The sequence below is a fragment of the Wasmannia auropunctata genome, unplaced genomic scaffold (genome assembly GCF_000956235.1).
Source record: "Wasmannia auropunctata unplaced genomic scaffold, wasmannia.A_1.0 LD335921.1, whole genome shotgun sequence".
Lineage (NCBI taxonomy): Eukaryota > Metazoa > Arthropoda > Insecta > Hymenoptera > Formicidae > Wasmannia > Wasmannia auropunctata.
This window is the reverse complement of record NW_012026969.1, coordinates 107,414-128,950: the sequence shown is the minus strand read 5'-3', so window position 1 is coordinate 128,950 and position 21,537 is coordinate 107,414. Positions and strand designations below refer to the sequence as shown.

The 21,537-nt window shown below is 41.1% G+C and overlaps 1 protein-coding gene across 1 annotated transcript in view; it reads right to left on the bottom strand.

The window, feature by feature from the left end:
- The window catches only part of LOC105455120 (transcription factor EC), a 72,699-nt gene that overhangs the window by 38,603 nt on the left and 12,559 nt on the right, over positions 1–21,537 (bottom strand). The window contains exons 2-3 of the mRNA XM_011698181.1: positions 11,708–11,915; positions 9,765–10,184 (exon numbers count right to left, since the gene is read on the bottom strand). Coding sequence (XP_011696483.1) covers positions 9,765–10,184; positions 11,708–11,915 — 628 coding nt within the window. The remainder of the gene's footprint in view (positions 1–9,764; positions 10,185–11,707; positions 11,916–21,537) is intronic.

Sequence of the window (21,537 nt, the reverse complement as noted above, 5' to 3'; positions counted from 1 at the left end):
GGAAGAGAACGGAAACACCGCTTCGCGGTGATTGAGTCTCTCGAGTACAATTTGATTATTAATCAAATTATTAATATTTCCTCATAATTCTTGAAAAGTGTTCTTGTAGCACTTAATAAACTTTTCTATCGCGTCGTTTCCAGGATGCTTTTGAGAAAAGCTTGCCACGCGGGACGGCTAGTTTTATTCAAAATCGCTCGATGTTCGGCGCGCCGGTTATACTCCGATGAGCTCGCAAGGACAAGGCTCGAAGGTCACGCGTGAGGAAAACTCTCGGTCCCGTCGAGGAAATCCTTGCCGCTCTAGAAAACGACGAGATTCTGAATCTATCCGATTGAATTTATATACTCTCGCGAAGTTGTCCAAGGCTGTCGCGCTTTAAACGATTTATCGATGAATCGCGCTTCTACTGCGCTTACCTACGTGGATGCCTTGTGCAATTCTGATCGCGTCGAGGCGAATAAATCGACCGCGAAATTCTCTTCGCGAGGACAGTCCGCCGCGCTTTCACTCGTACTTTTTAAACGGCATCGGTCCGCTCGAAATTCGACGCCACCTCTCTTTTCGTTCTCTCTTTCTGTCTCTCTCTCTCTCTCTCTCTCTTTGGCCGATCGATATATATTTTTTTCTCCGACAATTACGATCCTATTTAACACCTCGGTAGTGGTCCATCGATTAAATCCACGATGGGAAAGAATAAAGATCGACGGGTTTATTACCTCTTCGTTTCCGCGCGCGATCGTAAAAGTCCGAAACGACGTGCGAGAACGTCCTTGGCGTCAACTTTACGGCACACACGTTGCAAGTGTCGCTCGTAACTGCATTCGTCGTTCGAAAAAAAGCGCGCTCTCCTCTCGCTCTTCACGCGAGAGGCGGAGGCACAATTCGAGAAGTTGATTAAATCCCACCTGACTATATAGATCACACCGTCGATCACACTTTTGTGTACGTACGAGCGACGTCTCGGGCGATATTGTTCCCCGAGCGAGCCGCAAAATTTCTTCACTGGCGAACGGCGGCGAGGCGCGCGGCCGGCGCGGCGTCGTGTCGCCCTTGCGCGCCTTGCAGGCGCTATCGATCGATCGATTACGCGGCGCGCGGGGTTTCCCCCGTCGGCAGTGGGGGCGCAAAACGTTGGCGGCGTTGTTGCGAGCGCTGCCGCGCGCGGTTCGAAGGCCGGTGCAAACGTGTAACGCTCGTGAGTCACTGTATGAGCCGTAGACCGGAGCTAAGTAGCGGACTGGTCAACAATCGCGCGCGCGGAACACACCTCGGGGACAATAGGCCGCGCGCACGGTGCGCGCCCACCAGGAGCAACAAACAACACACCTCGCGACGCGCGGCGACGGACTCGTGTTCACTCTGAAAGAAGTTCCGCGCGCGCGTCAGGCCGTACGCGCCGCGGTACCCAGCTCGGTCGCGCTCGCCGCCGCTCGGACGCGCTCGGTACGTGCGCCACGCGCTCGCCGCTCACTCGGTCGCCAACGGCCGTTGCAACAGGTTGTTGTTAGTTTGCAAACTGTCAACCGAATCGCTCGTTTTCGAAAAAGGGATTTACTGCAAAAAAATCTGATTCGCGCCACCGCGCCGAAATGAATTCCCCCGCCAGTACAAGAACGGTGCTCCCAGTTTCTCTTTAATTTGTTTTCCTAAAATACGAGTGCACGCGAGATAGGCTCGCTATAGAAGCTGCGGTAGAAAATGCAAATGCTTTCGTATACAATTTGCATTGAACTCTTTTTGTATTTTTGTAGTTTTAAAAAATAAGATATTTGGAGAAATTTTGTTCTTACTGAAATTATATGAAATTTTTTATTTCTTCTTTTTCACTTTATTCTGACAGTATTTGCAGTTAGTACTAATTATGCATTAGCAATTGCACTTAATTGATTCCTTTTTGCCATTGAGAATTTCAGAGTATCAATTTTTTTCTTAAAAAGATTAATTTAACTAAAACTATCATTATTTAAGCTTAAAGTCTGTAATTCAGATTTCAAGCTAAAATTTTCAAATTATAATTTTATATGTGTATGCCATATTTTTTTTATACATATGTATATTTTAATATGTACTTGTACGTGTAATTTTAATTCTCCAAATATCTTTTGATATTATATGACACATCAAATTATAAGTGTGTACAATTCCATCCTATATTTCGACATAAAATTATGAATCATTTAAGATAAGTTTTAAATTACCTATTGTTTCGATCGGTTTGATGCCACTGAATGAAGGAGTGTTACATGGGATTTTGTGTCTTGTTATATAACTGCCGGAAAAAAAAGGATAGTCACAAACGATACATTAAGCACACGACGATAGAAATCTAACGAGCCTCAAGTGTCCCAGGTGTCACTGCAGTTACGTCAAAATATGGGCTTGTAAGATACAACGTACTATCTTATACGTTTACGAGAAATCATTCAGAGAGACGTATTTACGATTGGATCCTAGAGATTTTCTACTCGTCATTGAAAACAAGTAATATAGCGATAACAAGTATGATATAAGCTATTATACATATATGCTATTGTAATGGAATAAATAAATTTATTTTTCTTAATGCAGGTAATATCCATGCGTGCAATAAATTATAAGTTACCCTCAATCAGTAATAATTTAAAAAAAAAATGAGATAATTGATGCGGTTAACAGATATTGATAACATTTTTATGATCTTATATAACGTGCGATTACGATGCTTGCTTCGTATGTTTATGCAATTATAACGTTCAAGGTACCGCGTAAATCATTCAGTCGTGAAATTTCAGGCGACAAGCTTCAAAAAGATAGATTTGATATATTTCTGCCTTTTATTTTCTCTCTTTCTTTCTCTCTCAAAACTCGTGCGTAAAATTAAAGAAGAGAAATTAAAATGCACAAAGGTAAATGTTACTTGTCGTTCGTGAAGAAAATATATCACGTGGATTACAGCGTCCCAAAAATTTCCAGTCATGCACGTCTTTATTCTTCTTTGACACACCGCCGTGGGGCGTTATAACTTATCATTATTCGGTAAAATAAAGTGTGTTAATGAGATAATAAAGTGGAGTAATACAACGCGACGACGTGGCTTACGTCAAATATCTACGCCGCGTAATCTGGAAATTGACGTTTGATAAGAGCGTAGGAGTAAAATGCAAATATTGATTATCGGCGTCGAAAGGGAGATTACGCGATCCGATATAGTATGCCGGTTGTATGTTTCGTGTCATGTATAATTCCTCTTCTAAAGAACGACAAAAGTTTGATGGCAGTTATCTAGACTGTGTAAACTTACTGTCTCGTAAGCGGAGAAAAATTCCCGTTCACATCGCGCTGATATGTAACAAATATTATCGCGCGTTTGTACTTTACGTTTTATAATAAAGAAATAATCTGATTGATGAAATATACAATCAACTCTAAATTCTGTGTACCGCATATTCATGATTCCTCATATTTCTAAGATATTATAATAATACACAGTATACATATATGTAGAATAAAATTCTTTGATTATAATTATATCTTTTTAGACTACATCTCTGAACATACTTTTTTCATTTTCGCATTTCTTGCAGTTTACAATTGCATGACATCGTGACAAGAGCTTCGAGGACGATTTTTCCCGTCTTTGAGTTTCCGTTTTACCAGATCGATAACAGATCAACGGGACGATCGTGGCAAGTACAAAGTTCGGGTGTAGATCTGGGTACCGTCTCTACTCTTACCCGGCATTACGTATTCCGTGCTCGCGTTACAGATACGAGACACACTCCTCGGCTTTAGTTGCCGAAGCAGATCTCATATTTGGTAAGTGCGATCTATCGGCGTCGGCGAACTAGACCCGCCCGGGGGCAACGCAATCGGCTGAAATACTGCAGAAGGCGGGTGCAACAGTAGGGAATATTTAGGTGGAACGTGCGAGCGCGAGCTGTACACGTGTGCGTCATACGTAGATGCGCGAGCGGGGAATATCCATTACGTAACGGACGCCTAAACGTCCGCGTCGACGCTAATTTACGATTCTTCGTTCCCCGAGCCTTTTCCGTTGCGATATGCGATCGGCGTTATGGAAACCGGAACATTTCGATCGCAACGAAAGATTTATGCCAATCGATCCTAGACTCTCACCCCTTCCACCCCGGCAGCGTATTTATATTTTATATATAAATTGATAATAGCCTCGCGACAACCGACCAAATCGACCGTACTGTCAGATATGAAACTGCCATTTTACTGGAAACAAACCTACGTTGCGTTGTAGCTCTGTGATTGTAGCTCAATTCATCTAAAATTAGATATTTGTCTTGTTTGGAACTTAGCCAGAGGAAAATATTCCATTTATCATTGCCTGAATTTTCAAGCCACCTTTCTGAAGTCACGATATGTGCCTCCCAATTAATACGATAGCACGATAATATTTAAGTTTCTTAATTTAAATCGGGTTTTATTTTTTTTAATTTTGACTCTTTAAAAAATAAAAGAAGTCACGTGCTGACGTAAGTAAAGGGAATTGAATGGTATAACGATACTCGTCCTTAGTATTCTGAAAATTACAATTCTGACGTGGAATCCTCTTGAATACACATATAGGTATATCGCGCGAGACTGTTAAATGCAAACGTACAAATGAGATTTCTGCATTGCAACAGGTGCAAATACCAGGGTCATATTAAGACCTCAAGCCATTCAAACCGCGATGTATTAAGAGCTTAAGGCCTGCATACACACCGCGCGAATGTCAGGCCAATGAAAATTAAGCCGATAGCGCACCGACGCCAAGTCCCCCGTAATCCCAAGATACAAGATTCAAAATGAGACTCGGTGAGAAGGAAGAAAAAGAGTGATTAGTCTTTCAAGAATTTGCTCCGATAATGATATACGAAGGCTGATACTCGTCGTCCTAAAACATTCGCGTCGGAAACTATTATTTGTATACAACTATTTATTTACAAAAACATCAATCTTGATGGCAATTACAATAGACAGCCGCGCGTCACTCAGTGCATTAACCGCGTAACGAAGATTAATTGCGCTCCAACGATCACGGTATCGCGCGACGCACGCGTCGAAATTGTCGCGTTCCTCATGCGCGACAAAATGTCGAGGGTTCAGAATCCTAGCTGTCATCTGCGGGATCCGGGATCGTCGGCGTCGCGTCGATCGTGCGAAAGAGCAGTCGTTAAAATTTTAGGTGCACGGAGAGACACGCAGCGTCGTGAGATGCTAAATACGTCGTCTCTTTTACGATCGTTTTTACGATTGTTCGACGGAGACCGCAATTTCCTCATGCTCGCGCGAGCGCGCGCGCGCGCGGATGCGAGCCGAATATCAAAGCAGAAGAAATCGCTGCTATCTGTCTCTGGCGCAATCGACCGACCGAAAGTAAAAGCGACCGCGCGCACTTGCTCCTTGCACGATTTATACCGCGCTCCCGCGCCGTAATTTACGATTCCTTTTCATTTCTTTTCTTGACGGGGAGAAAGAAGGTTGCGCAGTTTACGACATGTTTATCGAGATAAAGTCCGACACAAATATAACGCAAGTATAACAGACTCCAAAAGTGCAGATGCTATAGATAAATCAAGATTTATCTTGATTTAATATCTTGGATTATTAAAAATGTTGATAATAGAACTTCTTCAAAGATCTCTCATTAAAATAAAGTTCGGTGCGCGAGAAAAAAAATTTCGCTGAAGTATTACATAAAATTTTGAATACAGATCTGAAAGTAATTTTGTTGTGGACCACACCAAAATAATAATCAAGATGATAGACTTCAGCGAAAATCGTTCTTTCCGCGTGACACCTCGAGACACGTCGAAAGTAATTGCGCACTCATCACGGCCGACAATATTTCGTTCTACCTTGTGGTGTTCCTGCAGAGATATCGGATATCTCGCTGGTGTATTGACGGCAGTCAGTATAATCGGGGAATATATACCGATGAATGCAACGCGCAAATTATCACAGGCAGGTATCTGACTAAAAGCACTTTGTCCCCATTCCCCCTCCCCCGCTCGTCGGCGAATGCCGCGGGTATCTACTTTATTCCGCGAAACGCACGTCTGATCCATTATTCAAAATGAAGAGAGCTGACGCTAAGCCAGCTGGCGAACGACATCGCAGCCGTTTCGGGAGGATTAAATATTATAAGCCGCTGTTATCTCTTTTTTCCGTTACTTAATTACATCGTATCTACGTACGATCATCGAATCTTGCCGGTGGGACCAAAAGCGAAAAACAAGATGCACGGAAATAACGGTTTTGCCGAAGTGTCTAAAAATTTAGATATGTATATATATGTATATAGATGTAAATCTGAAAGTAACTTTGTTGGGCCATCAAAATAATTATGTAGGACGCAGAAGCTAATTGCTAGAATGTCAAAACTTTTTGCGGCATTGCTCATCATATACTTGAGTCGCCTACATAATCATTTTAATGATTCACAACAAAATTATTTTCAGATCTATATCTAGTATTTAATATCTAGATACTTCAAAATCATTCTTTCCATGTACTATAATTAAAACTAAGTACGATTTTAATTACAGTGGTAAGTTTTATGTAGAATTATATGTAGAGTTTTAATGTACTTAGTTGGATAAACTATTTTATAGTTATTGTATACAATCAATCGCCATGTCTTTTCCTCTGAGTGTTTATCTATCATGCTATCTGTAATTAAAATTACTTGTTCAAGATACCCTTGCATAATCATGTAAGAAGAAATTGTTATTTACTCGAGCGTTGCGGTTTTAGCGCGAATACTCGGATATTCCGCGCGTACATACGTAAATAGCTGCAACTTGTTCGCGTTGTACTCCGGGAGCAGGTTTTTTCCTCGTATCCCACAAATAGCCCGAACTCGTTTGATTTCCGAGAAGTTCTCGCGCGCACGCGAAACAGTTTAATCAGCGTCGGAAGGGAAAACTCTCGGCGGATTAAACGAGTCGAACGTATTCAAAACGTTAGTCGTTTTCAGAACGTCGACGGTTGCGACACCCGGTATACGCGAGTTTCTTCGCGCGCGCGCGCGCGCGTGTACACGCAGGGCACGGCGGATCAAAGAATCAATTTAAAGGCGGTCGCTCGGTGCCGTGTATGTGTACATACATCATCACCAAAAACAATTTCGCCTTATTAAGAGCCCGGGGATTGTAAAGCTGACGAGTTAACGAGCCACCGGCTCGTTCCTCGTACGTACTACATACCGGGTATTACGCGAGGCAACGGCGGCATTATATTATTGCTTTCAGCTTACGACCTAGAAGGTTTCAAAAGCAAAGAAAAAAAATTCCCGCAGCAGTATGTGCCTTATGCGCGTCGATGGTTTTTATAAACGTCGACGAGAAAGCCGCTGTGCGCGGGCGGATTAATCCGGGACAAAAATTTTCGTGTCGACGGCAAATTAAGAAGAACGCGACGCAAAGGTCTCTCTCTCTCTCTCGGCTTACGTTCGACGTTAAAGTTTGCTGACTCCAAGTTTTGCGCGGAATATTACGTTGTACACACGCCGCGGTACTGGCAAAGACGTTAAAATCAAAGAGCCGGATTTAGCGGTGAATTTCTCCGCGCGTTCACGGTGGAGTGCGCTTGACGTTGCAAGAAAAAGAGGGAGAGAGGTGGTTTTCAAAAGTTAATATTAATATTCTGTTATTACCAACTTGGACATATTTCGCCACATAAAAAGTAAAGACCTAATCATTTCGAGTTTTTAATGTACTCGTTCCATCGTTGAAAAGCATTTCTTAAGGACGTATTAGCTGCACAATCTCAGCAAATATAGTGTATATTCGGAGCACAACAATTTTTGTCAAGTGTATTTGAATTTCAAAAGATTACTTTTGGCTTTAACTTTACATAAAATTAAACTACAAAAATGTTTTTGATAATTGTTAATAAGATTTTACATACGCATCAAGAATATTTGTAGTTTCACCGTTAAAATGTTGGATGTTACTGTACGTGTCTTCTACTTTTTGAACGTATCCGAGACAGAACAACAGATCATGATAACATCAAAATGATGTTAGACTGAATCGTGGCTAATCGAGAAATGACTTTTAATCATCATTTTGGTGCCACTTCGACTTCATTTTGATATCATGATGATTTTTTGTTCTGCTTGACATGCCGCGTATTCTTGAAAAGAAAATACTTGCTACTGATTGTAACTTATTGTTAGGATAAAAGTTGAAACTCCTAAATGTGTGATAAAATATATACCAAAAGTAAAAGTAAATACATTTGTTGGAATTGCAATTGTGTCCAAAGTAGTAACAGAAGTTAATAAAAGAAGTTAAGTTACAATTGTGCTCAGTTTTTAATTAATATCCTTATAACAAACAGTTGGTACACGTTTTCTTTTCTCTAAAATACTTTTAAGATCTTTGGCAAGCAGTTTAGAAGTTCTAAAAACCAACCATCATTTTCCATGTATAGCTAGTTAACGACCTTAACCAAAATATGCAACGTCGAAAATATAGCAATATACAAAATATAGCAGCATCAGAAAAATAATATTACCGCAATGTCAGATATAATACGCTTGTAATGAATGAATTGTAACGATATGTCCCACGTACCAAAATTTGTTAACTGCAAACGTTTTCTTTAAATATGGTTAAGAAATTAGCGAATATTCGCTCGCCATATTTGACGCTAAAAATAACTCGTACTCGGTCCTACAAAAATAATACGTTGTGCATACGCGCGTGTTGTCACCGCGAAGGAGTTCGTAATCGAAAAGCCACGGAGCGCTAAATTCGCGGTGAGAATATACGAGCCGATGAAGTCTTCCAGGGACCTACTTTCCAAGTTTCCCTCCCGGTTGGTCGTTTGCGGATCTGCTTTGCGACGCAAATCAGATCGATTTGCAGACCTAGACGGCAATTAGCACCGCGTGCGTGCCGTGAATCCCACTTCGGTGTTGCAGCGTCATGAAACGTGCTGCCGTCGTGTCGTGCTAAGTCCTTCGCGTTTGCGAATTCTTTTAAGACGCGTGCGCGACGTCAAGAGAAAAGGAAAAGGAAGACCTCGAGCTGCGCCTCGTTCGGCGACGAAGAGCGATATCGCGAAGAATCCACGGCCGTGGACATAACGAATGAGTGCAAGTGCCCCCCCGAGAAATTATTCGCATCGCGCGAATGTCGCGCGTTTACGCGAGATTACGCAAGAATGCGGCGATGCGTCGGAGAGTATCCGTGATTAATTATTAAACGAGCGAGAGAGTACGAAGTCGTCGCCCGGCGACGCGGGGATAACCGACGGCGGATTACATAAGACCAGTTAGCGTTAATCGAAAACGTCGTCGTGCGTAGATTGGATAGAATGAACGGGAATGACTTAGAAAAATAACTTTCCTCGCGCGACGTCGCGAGGCGTCTCGACGCGCACAGCCGCGACCATTCCGATTTCCGTCGATCGCGCGATTGTGAAATCGAGAGAAGGGCCATTTATTATTACTCAATGTAAAAAATTTATCTTCCTATTTTTTTCAAATTGTCCCATTTTCATCTCCCATCTCTCATCTCTTTTTAAAACCTCGAATATAGTTCAAATTAATTTTCTATAGCTTTTATGAAAATATTTTTGTCATTCTTATCGCGCATTTCTGTCGATAACTTTTCGAACAGAGACTTGGATATTTTCGCTCGCGGCGAAATATCGAATTAATATGTCATAGACATCTGGTTTCTCACGTTTGAGAAACACTGACGTTGGCGCTATCCATGGCGATCGTACTCACATACTACACACCACACACGTACCTCGGAGTTGCTGGTGGCGACGCTGGACAGACCCGGGGACATGGTGCCGGTGGTGGTAGGGTCCGGGCTCGCCGAGACCACCGTCGGGTTACCCGGGTGATGCGGCAGCAGCGCGGGGGCGTGCGGATACGAGGCGAGATGAGGATGCTGCGGCTTCGGGTGATGCAGCTGCGGGCCGGGCGGTGCACTTTGCACCACCATTGAAACGGGTGGCGGCCCGGCGTCGACCGGCGTCCTGCCGCCGCCCTCGCTACCGGCGCTGCCGCTGACGACCGCATTGCCGGCACTACCACCGCCGCCGCCGCCGCCGCCGCCGCCACCCTCGCCGCCGCGAAACGACTCGTGCAGGTATTGGCGCACCTGGTTCTTCTGCTTCTGCACGACGTGATAGCGAGTCGGATTCTCCAACAGCGTGCGCACCTGAAGAAAATCGACTGGACGTTAGCTCTTTATTTGCAAACAAAGTGCGAAACAACGATAATTAAAAAATCGATTAAGTTTCTCGTGCGCAATAATCACTGTTACTTATGCCTTGATTTTATTAACGATTACGAGGTTTCCTGATTTAACAAATATATTGTTATATTAGTATATTGTATCGCAATAGAAACAATTTTAAATAGATGAATAAGAAAAAATAAAGACACACTGTTACCTCTATTTTTTTTATAGACAATGTCAATTTTTATAAATGTTTTTTGCAAAGCAAAAATCTAAGGAAAATTAAACTGAGATATATTAGCATTTAATTCGCGAAAATGTGTGACGCTGTGTGACGAGACCGTTATTGCAGTTGCGTTCGCGAAAGCGAACGCAGCAACCATATTGCGTGGAGCTAATTGCAAGGTAAACCATTGACGACTCTGGGTGCCTGCTGCCTCTCGTATATCCTCTCACCGTCTAACCATTACTTTAGGGAGGTCTAACAGTATAGACACGGTGTACCGAATAGATCTATTAACGACGCTGCAGAATTTGGCTCGCCTTACTGCGATACGGCAAACTACCAGAACCTCGGAACTATAAGGTATCGTTATCTTAGCCGTGCCCGCCCTCCTGCATGTATATCTATATGCACGGAGCTTTAAGCGACGGAAACGCAAACAATGGTAACCGAATGCTTGACCCGTACGCTACTTGGATAACAAGACTCTATCTGGGAAAACCCCATTGCACGTTGGACTTGGGATACTTCGGTACTTACACCAAGTTCCAGCTTCAACGAACGCCCCAGTTTGGACACAAAACATCAAATACAAGGAAAATCAAAGGAAGAGGCTAAGAATGTCGGCGAAAGATCGTAGTACTTTTAATTATACCTTATCGAAGTATATATTATTTAATTTATATATACGAAAAGAGCGGTTTTGCTGAAGTATCTAAAAATTTGGCTAGTTACAGAGCTGTTGGATCATCAAAATAATTATGTAAAATGTTGATGCAGTGATTAAAATGCCAAAAGGTTTTAACATTCTAGCAACCAAGTTTGAGCATTCATAATTAACATTATTTTGATGGTCAGAAGAATCAGAAACTTGCGGTGGACCATTACACGAAATGTGTCGCGAAGCCGGGCAATTATATTGAGAAATGATTTTGTGTATTTGCATTTTGCTAACGTGAGGAAATAAATTCACTTTACTTTCTGATTTCCCCTCGTATAAATTATTAATTAATGTGGAATATGTACACAACAATATATAGTATACGATGCAACGCTCTACATTGTGTAATAATTGCTCGTGCGAAGGGAATGAGTAATCACGCGATTCATAATGTGCCATAATGTATAATAAAGTTAGGAATTTAATTTAATATAATAATGTTGATATCACGCGACGCAAAATAATTTTATCGTGTTGCGTGATTCGTGTTTCGCGCGAGCAATTTAGGATCGATCGGACGACGCGGATCGGACAACGTATGGAAGACGCGACGCATACTTGTAATACTTGCGGTGGAACATCCACGCCGATACTGGGCAACGGCGTAGGCGGCACTGGTCTGGGCGGTGCGGCAGCTGGCCTCTGCTGCTGCAAGCTCTGCCGGAATTCCGCCTGTCGCCTCTCTTGCTCCTGCAGCTGCTCCCGCATCAGCTGCAGCTTCAATTGCGTGCGCGACGTCGGCGTTGCTGTTTTGAACGTCGGCGGACTGAAAAAAGCCAATATTTCCTCCACGTAAGACTTTATCGAAGATTTCGAAGGGCGTTCTGGACGTATACTCTCGCCATTTATATCCGCGCTTATAACTCGCGCACGAAAGCAGTCAGCTGCATCATCGAGGAGACAACGATCGTTATTTTTAATTCTTTAAGCTCGAAATTTCTTTCCCAAACGATCACAAATTAAATTTTATTCGTGTAAATCAATTAATTTTCGTTTAATAATATAATTGAGCTACGTAAACAATAATCTTTTTAGATGTTATTTCGACAAAAATATCACAGTAGAAGATTGCTGCATAAGGAATAATTAACATATTACTAAAAAAAAACAAGTTTTTCCGAAAATAAGCTTGAAAATTTTGGGTCATAATTAATTTTAAAATGTAATTTTAGTCTAATAAGAGATGTCTATAAAATTTATTTTTTACCATCTGACAAAGTAGTATTATCCTTTGTGTAAATTATAGTAACGTCAAACGCGTAAACAAACTTCTCAGTAAAACGAGCAATATCCCGTTATCGTTTTAAGTCTTCTCAATCGAAGCAAGCTGACGGACACTGTGTCGAGCAGTACGAAATGAGGCTCAATCATTTACGACGCCGCGCGCGCGTTTGTGTCGATAAACGCCAGAATATTCAGTGTTGTCAGCTGAGCGAAGGCGCATCGAGTCCCAAGTCCGAGGCGAGACCAATTAATCTCATAGCGCAAACACACTATTGAATCGAAACTATCTCCGCGCTGACGGGAAGAAACTCCGTAAAGCCAATCGGCACAATTCGCGCGCGCGCGCGCGCGCGGCCAACTAGATAAGTCATTACGAAGAGAACGCTGCAGGCGAATAATAGACATCGCTCGTAATTACGTCGCATTGTTTAAAACGTCAATTTGCCAAATTGCTGGAAAAAAATCCTGACGGGAATTTTACACTGTAACGCGTTTCAGTCAAATAACAAGTTCCGATGCTTCAAACACGCACGCTATAAATGAGACATGCAAATAAAATAAAAAATTGTCAATGCAAGTTTTTCATTAATATAACAAAATATACAAATTGCGATATTAATGTAACAATTAAGTACATAAAATAAATGAATATTTCAAAGGGGGTAAAGGCACAAAATTGATTCAATATGTATTCAATATGAACGCTTTGCTATGCCTAGTTCACGTCTGCAAAAAGGTATATTTCTTGAAGTTGATTCGTTCAGACAACTGGGCAGGAACGTTCTTTATTAATGTCCCGACCGCTACCAATGTTCGAGAATTAATGACGCCATAATTCGAACGTAAAGTCGAGTGATGATATTACCGAGTCTTGGCAGCGTTTTCTACGATTCGACGATATTCACAAAAACGCGCGGAATCTCTCGAATTCGTGAATTCGCAAAACGGTCGAACATATATGTGTGTATGTAGTATGTACTATATAATATATATTATATATATATATATATAGTATAAAGCGCATAATTTATTGCGAATCGGCAGCTAATAAAATAAGAGAAAAACTTTCTTTGAACTCGAGGCGAATGCCACGGAAGTCGTGAGCACGGAATTTCGCGTGCACGTAGAATGAGAATCGTGGCAGTCGCATATTTCGCCTTTACTTCGATTGATATCGGCGCGAATCAAATTTCTCGCTCACTCACTATTAGCATTAAGAACAAATATGTCATAGAGGACGCATGCCAGGCGTCCATTTTACTGCCGCGGCTAAAGGACATTCCCAATTCGGGAACAAAGCCAAAATCTCGGTCGTAAGAAAGCCAAAATAGAGAGATTGTGCAATCCGGATCGAACGTTAGTTCCTGCCGCTCGAAGTGATCTTTCTTTCTCGCTGTATCACATTTATCGTAGGTGTAGCAGGTATATCCAATACAATATGAAAAATAAAGATAAAAATAAAATCAATCAATAAAGATAATTGGTTCTGCGGTTAGTCATTAATTTACTGTGATTGCTATGATTACTAATAATTTACTAATTTACGCAGTGATTAGTTATTAATTTATCAACCGATTTCTCACGTTGCCGTTGGATAAGGGTTAGAATAAATACTCCCTCGATAACGGAACTTTAGAAATAAATTCTTAAGACGGCTAAATGATCAAACTTTGAATTCGAGATTCGATCTTGCAGCCAATAGAGAAACAGAAGCCCCGTCTACAAAGGAGAGGAGAAGACACTTGAATATTCGACCGGGTCTTAAACTCAAAAGCCGTCGTCTTTGTGCGATTACGAAATTAAAAATTCTTCCGTTTCCAGTCGCGCTACAAGAGAGACAGAGAGAGAGAGAGAGAGAGCTGCCGTAATAAAGCTGTTACAACTTTTATAATAGTAGTACCGGCTGACTCGTGAAAGGCGATTTAATCAGAACACCGACTTTCCCAGAGACCATTAAAATGTCTTACGAATTTTTCTATCGCCTAAGAGACGGACTCGCGCTTTTTTCTCTTAACATTCTTATTTTTAAAAGTTCCGACCTTTTCATCAACATGTTTATGGAATTTTGTTAAAATTAATTAAAATTATAATTTTTAAGACTGTTTTTCTCGCAATACAATTAAAATATTACATGATGCAATATTACGGAAAGGCTTTATCTCACTTTTATTTTTATTAAAATTATAATGAATTATAATGAAATGTCAAAAAGAAATTTGATAATATTGATGTTATTTTTATATCGTTATAATTAACATTTTGTACTGTTTAAATTCTTTATTATATTTCTCCATTATATAATTAATAAATTTGAAGAAATAATCGTGACAAAAGTCACGATAGAAAGATCGGGTATTACCAATGTTGGCTGAATTCGCCGGAAAGCTCGCGACCGATTAAGAAACGGAGAACGAAAATACTCTGATGGAAGATTGGAAAAGTTTCTGATGAAAAATTTTCTGCGGGTAAGGTCGAAGTTGAAATGGAATTGGATACTTTCCTTCCTTTCGGATAATCGTTGTATTGATATTTGGTGGGGGAGAGAAAACGCGTCGAGTGCTCGCGATAGAGTGCATGCTTTTTGATTACGGCTGTCCGTATTGTTTCCCGACGCCGCTATATCGAATTTCGCTTGCTCCGTTACGCCATTAATTAGGCGAATTTAATATCGCGCCTAAACGAAACTTGCCATTGAAAATCGATATAGCAAAATTGCTCTTGTTAAGACCTAATTAAAAGCAGCCTTAGTAGAAATTTAATTATTTTCGTATTATTGTCGCGGAAAGGGAACTTTCGCAATTGTAGAGAGATGGATTGTAGTTTGTTCATTGAAACTTTATTACCATACATATAATTGAGAAAATTCAATGGAATAAAAGTAAATATATTAAATATTTTCATCGACCATCATCACTAACAGAACAGAATCTTTTTGCTATTTAATTAATAAGAATTCTCATTACGTACACAATTCCCATTCCACATAATAATCGCTAATTAATTACCTTGAAACTATTGATAATAGTGGTAATGTCAAATCCATTTACCGTAGCTGAAACATGAGCTTAGGTACATGAATTCAGGCGCCGTCTGATATTTCATTGTATATAATTCTCGTTATCGAACAGAGAGAGAGAGAGAGAGGGAGAGAGAGACAGTGTAATCGCAATCGCGTCGACTCTAAATACGCTCCCTCGCGAGAGATCTTGCGGCAAGCTTGACTTTTTATAAACAGTCGGCGGATCGAAGGTGGCCACAGCGCACTCGTATATTTCTCTTCGCGATATTGGATATTGGACGGCCGAAAATAATTTTCGACCGTACGTTGGATACCATTAATTCTCCAAGGTCACGTACGACTCTGCCCGGCGCAATACCCGCGTCGAGAGAGTTTCTCTTCCCCGCGACACTATACGGTATCGCACTTTTTGCCGGCGGGCCTTTATACATGTCCCGCTTAGAGAGGAGCGAAGAGGGGAACGACCGTAATACTGAATTTAGTGCTTATATAAAGAGCGACGGAGGATCGCTTATGGCAGCTTCATGCAAATGCGCCGCGAACCCACCTCCGATCCTCCTTCTTACTCACTGTCTCTCTATATGCGGTACGCAAAGAGGGATTCCTGCAAGAGGATCCTGTAGAGAAAGGAGCCTCAGTAGCGAGTATAGTGAACATGATGCCCTTTTCCGCCGTATATACATATAAAGTCGAGAAAATTATTTAAGAATATTTAATCGAATTAAGGATACGTCGAGGTAATTACGTTTTAAAGTTAAAAATTTTAGTATTAATTATAAATCTAAAAACTTTGTTACAAAGTCTATAATAATTCCTAATATGGCGAGAATATTACAAGGATATTAAAAAATAATATAATTTGAAAAAGAATAAATTATAATTTGTATAGAAAATTTGTCACTATCAATAAGCTAAAATGTATGATAAATTTCTTTTATCACAATGATATATTTCATAATTCTTCACCCGTCGATATTTTTCTAATAATTTATTTTCTAAATCTTAAGCCCACGCTTTGTATACCACGTAGGAAATCCGGCACTGGGACATCCTTGAGCAAGAATCGCCGAGCAGATATTACAGAACGTAGAAGACCTAGAGGACCAGCGGTATTAATGTCATTAGTCTCGAAGAAAATCGGCGGCTCGCCGTGTCGCCAGAGGTTTTATCTTCATTCCCGCGGAATGAATTAAGTGAGAAAATATAGTCGCCCTCGCCGCTGCCGCCGCGGCAGGCGGCTGATATAAATCGCGATAATATGGAAAGCAGCTTCTTTGTCGGATTAATGTATACTCCCGACTAAGACGTCGGCTCTTCGGTCGAACGGGGCCGTACGTGCGCGGAATTTCATTCGCGCCGAAGCGAAGATTATCGCCGATGGGTGGGCTCTCGATCGTGAAATTCGAACAGTCATTTACTTCGATATTAGGTATTCTCTAGCGCGGGAGCAAATTAACCCCGGAGTGCGCAAGTGAATTTAGGGCAAAATCAAAGTACAGCTGACGATGAGTCAGTTAACGTAAGCATACAAACGTGAAGTTCTATAAGGATACAATTTTTCACAGCGATAAGCAATTCTCCATTCAATGTCACAATTTTACGGGATTAAATCATTCTGTAACATTCACACAAATAATTGTTCTAATACATTAACATTAAAATATCAATTTGAATTAGGATATCACAATGAAATAAATAAATTTTATTGTTTACAAAGAAGCTGTGAATAAGTTTTAGAAATTTGAAGGAGTAGCTTTCGGCGCGCGGTGCTCTTTATAGAGATGAAGCGCGCGACACGAAGATAAGATAAAAATTCTTGCTCAATACATTCGGCGTCGTATTAAATGCCACGCCATCCTCCGCATTCATTGCCTCCTCAAGTTCTCTCTCCCGGTGTAGAATTTAATAACAGACATTCGGCGAGAGAGTCCGTCCGCGGGAGAAACAAACCGGCTAGAAATAAATTCCTTCTCCCACCCCACCTCCCTCTACCCCCGTGTCTTCCTTTTCTCCGCGTTCTTCAACGTCGCTAATACCCGTTGCGAAAGTTTGCGGGGGTTTATGAAAAGCTCGAGAGTGTCGACTGATAATAACAATGATAATCGTAATAAGCAAGCGGCGGAAAACGATTTACCTTCGGCCAGACAGAGACGGCGGAAACTTGTCGGGCAAAACTTTATCTAGTTTACGGAAACGACGCGAAAGAACGGGGAGAAGGAGATAAAGAGATAGATAGACGAATACATAGAGAGTGAATGAGGCAAAAAAACGACGACGGGACGGAAATACGATGTTAAAATATGAGTATCTCTTTGAAATATTACGACCAATATCCCGTCAGTAAAGAGAGTCCCAATTTGCAATTTGTATCGATGTGTCATTTATGCACAAGCCCGTATTTTCTTCGCTTATCTTATACATCTCTCGTATTACACGCGCTCCTCCTTCTCGACAACCATCGCGAGCAGCTATTACATTGTTTGCGCTGCAAATAACGCGCAACGCCGAGGCTTTAAAATACGATACAAACATAAGGGAGGGACAACGTATATAACGCATATATAGCGTTATAAACGCTATAAAAAACAATCCATGCGCGACGGCGGAATACATGGCGTTTTATGAAAACAATTTTCGAAAAATAAAGGATTGATATTGATGCTTTATAACGTAAATATTTACGTCATTAATTACATGCGTTGAAGATACTTCCTTAGTCCTCGCTGCAGCGGAAATGTCATGTATATGTATAAGAGCGTATTAAAATGAAATGGAGGTTGAAGGAAGGCGTAAAGAATACGGGTCGACGGTAGAAGGTAAAAGTATATCCCGCAATTAACAATGTTGAGAAGCGAGGGAGCCTTTCGTGCCGACCGGAATTATACAATGCAGTCGATTAATCCCGCAGTAACGAAGCTTTCTAACAAAGTGCACTTAGGTCGCAGCGCCTTGCTAAATGACCACTACTCCCTCTCCCTCCATCCTCGCTCTTCTCCAGTTATAGTATTACAAATTTCCCACCGTTAATCTCAACCCGGCGGACAAAACGATCGCGTGGTACGCTGCGCGTCGCGATTGCGTGTCACATTAATTCGAGCAAGGGGACTTTAATTGCCAGAGCGAACAAAAGAGTTAACTATTGATGCGACATTTTTCGTTACGGAAGATGAAAGAAAAAATCTATCTCCTCGCCCGAAAATATCCGTTTTACGATAAATAAATCGCACTCATTGCACCAACCAAATTGCTACAAAAGTGACAACTTCAAAAATTAAATTTCTCGGAAAAAAGAAAAAAATATTTTTTTAATTTGACAGAAAATTATTAACTAATCAAATAATATCGGCAAAAAGAATATGATAAATATCATTTTTCGTATCACAATCCTTAAAAAAAAAACCATATCCTTTTTGAGTTGTGATAATTTCGACGATTTTTTTTAAATATAAAAATATGTTGTAAGTTGCAACAATTTTGTTTTCGCATGCGTGCAATATAATCTTTTAATCGAGATTATCTATGAATGTGAGATAATATTAATCAACTTCGCAATTAACGTGTCAAGATTTAACAAATAGCGCAGTGCACTAGTTTCGCGATTTTGCGTAGATGGCACGTATACACGCTTCATCTCGAGCATACGGTTACGCGATATTCCGGAAATCTGCGCGACCGAAATCGATTGGTGAACGATCGCTTACAGCCGAGAGACTTGGCCCGTAAGCTCGGGAATACTCGGTGCGAGATTACGCCTTCGCAAGCTCCTCCGTACGGAGAGTAAACGCGGAGTTTGCTGGCCGGAAAATTACGCAAGTTGACCGTGCGGAATCTCCGACCGTAATCTTCGGCGCGTACGTGCACATACACGTGCAGCGGCTGTGAATCGTGCCGGACGATCGGGCGATACGGATTCGGGTTATGCAAATGCAGGAACCAGCGAGAGGAGATAGAAAGATAGATAGATAGCGAGGGAGCGGGGAGAGGAGAGAGAGAGAGAGAGAGAGAGAGAGAGAGAGAGAGAGAGAGAGAGAGATGGAGATCAGCCGATATGTTACGTACAGAACGCGTAGGCGACGTTACCGTTACCGTTACCATTCTCGCTTACTGTAGCGGAACTGGGGAAGGTAATCGAAAGCCAGCCCCCCTCGTACGAAAATCAGGAACAAGGTCGTGCGAATGGCGACCGGCACGCGCGCGCGACGTAATTAGCCCGTGCGACAAGGCGATTTAGCGAGAAATTATTCGCGATACGGTCAGCGTAACATTTACGGCGCGAAGATGGTCGTTGGGCACAACTATGGTGTAATTTAATCGCGAATTATGCAGTCCAGAAGCAGAGACCGAAACATATATATATATATATATATATATATATATATATATATATATATATACCTATATATCACGATGGAAAATGATTTCTCCCCTAAAAATGAAAATGGAGGATTTCCCTCCGAAAATTATTTTTGTTTTGTTATGATTGTGTTTGCGCTCCGCTACTATTAGTGCTGAAAATATGTGATGAACTATTATTACGGCGAAAAGTAGATTAATCACGGCGATGGTTGTAACTGAAATTTGCAGAGTCATAGGCCATGACCATCGTTCGTGATAAATGTACGAGTTAAAAGCACGAGCTCCAAATCAGAATGATTACATACTGTGTCGGGATATGATTAGATCTGTAACATTTATGGAGCAAAAATGGGCCGGGAACGGCTCGTATTTAGCCGAATGTAAAATTGAGAAATGGCATTACGTACCATGCATTTGGAAATTTATAATTTAAACACCGATATTCACCTTTTTTACGAAATGTATGTTGATGTTTTTTTTGTTAATCTAAATGCACGAAATTAATTTTCTGTCCGCTGGCAAAGAATACAATTTCTCTTGTATTTTTATTATACATGCTTTTAAACAATCGATTTCGAGAGAGATGGAACTAAAAATAATACGCGCGATAATCTATAAATATTCTATAGGCTATTTGACAGAAAATTATTACGACGCTAAAAATAACTGAATTAGCGCTATAGGTATATACGCTTGAAATTCGCGAAGTCACTGGCTACGATTGTCGCCGGTTATATATAAATGATTTTGTCGCTATATATATATATATATATATATATATATATATATATGTATGTAAGCGAGTTAAAAACGCGAGTTCCGACTAAAGCAGAATCGCGACTTGTTCTTGGAGCGCGTCGGAGGCGCGTTACGATCTGGATGCGGTCCAAGCGTCAGCGTGGAACGCGCGGTATAAGAAAACCAAATCGCGAACCAATATGGATTTCGATGTATACATTAGCATTCCCTCCCGTATACACGACACAGTTTGATTCAATCGAAAAAAAGCGAAAAACGTTTGAACAATTCACGCTAAGTAGATATGCGCGTGCGCGGCGCGCGCGACGAATCGGCCGCGTTGCGTTCGTTTCCTGCCTTTATTCCGAAAGGAAAAATACCGGTTAATTTATACATGGCTATTATTGGGGTTTTCGGTAGAGCTTTCATATTCATTTTCAACTTCTACCAGCGACGTATCCTCGTAATTTTCCTCCCGCGCGCGCACTTTTCCTCAATAGCCACCGCTGTGCCGCCGCCGCCGGTAGCATGAAATTGTTTGAATATTTATGACGCGTGTATGCTCGATTGTATGAAACTACGTTACGCGATGTATTTTACGCATACCGATAATCAATGGAGAGAGACCGGTGGGCGTTTGGTGCCGGCGCGTACAGTTCGCGGGTGGAGGGAGGGAGGATGGTTAAATTCAGATAATTTCGGCGCACAATGTTTATGTTACGTTATGACAGGCACGGTTAAATGTAACGCGCTAAATTTAACATCGAACCGTTCGGCCTCAATAGAATTTTTGGTTCGAAAATTATCAGAGAGGTGTTATACGAGTAGTAATATTACCGATAGTAATGTTATAATTAATTACTTCGAAATTATTATCGAGCCTTATAATCGGCGATTTTCTCGCCGTTAACGCGAGGGCGAAAATAACGCGGGAATTAATCGTAACTCTCAACGTATAAGTACTATATTCCTGTGATTTTATACCGAAGGTAAAAAATATTCGGTAAAAATAAAAAGGGGAAATACTGTCCATTAACACCTATATATAAAA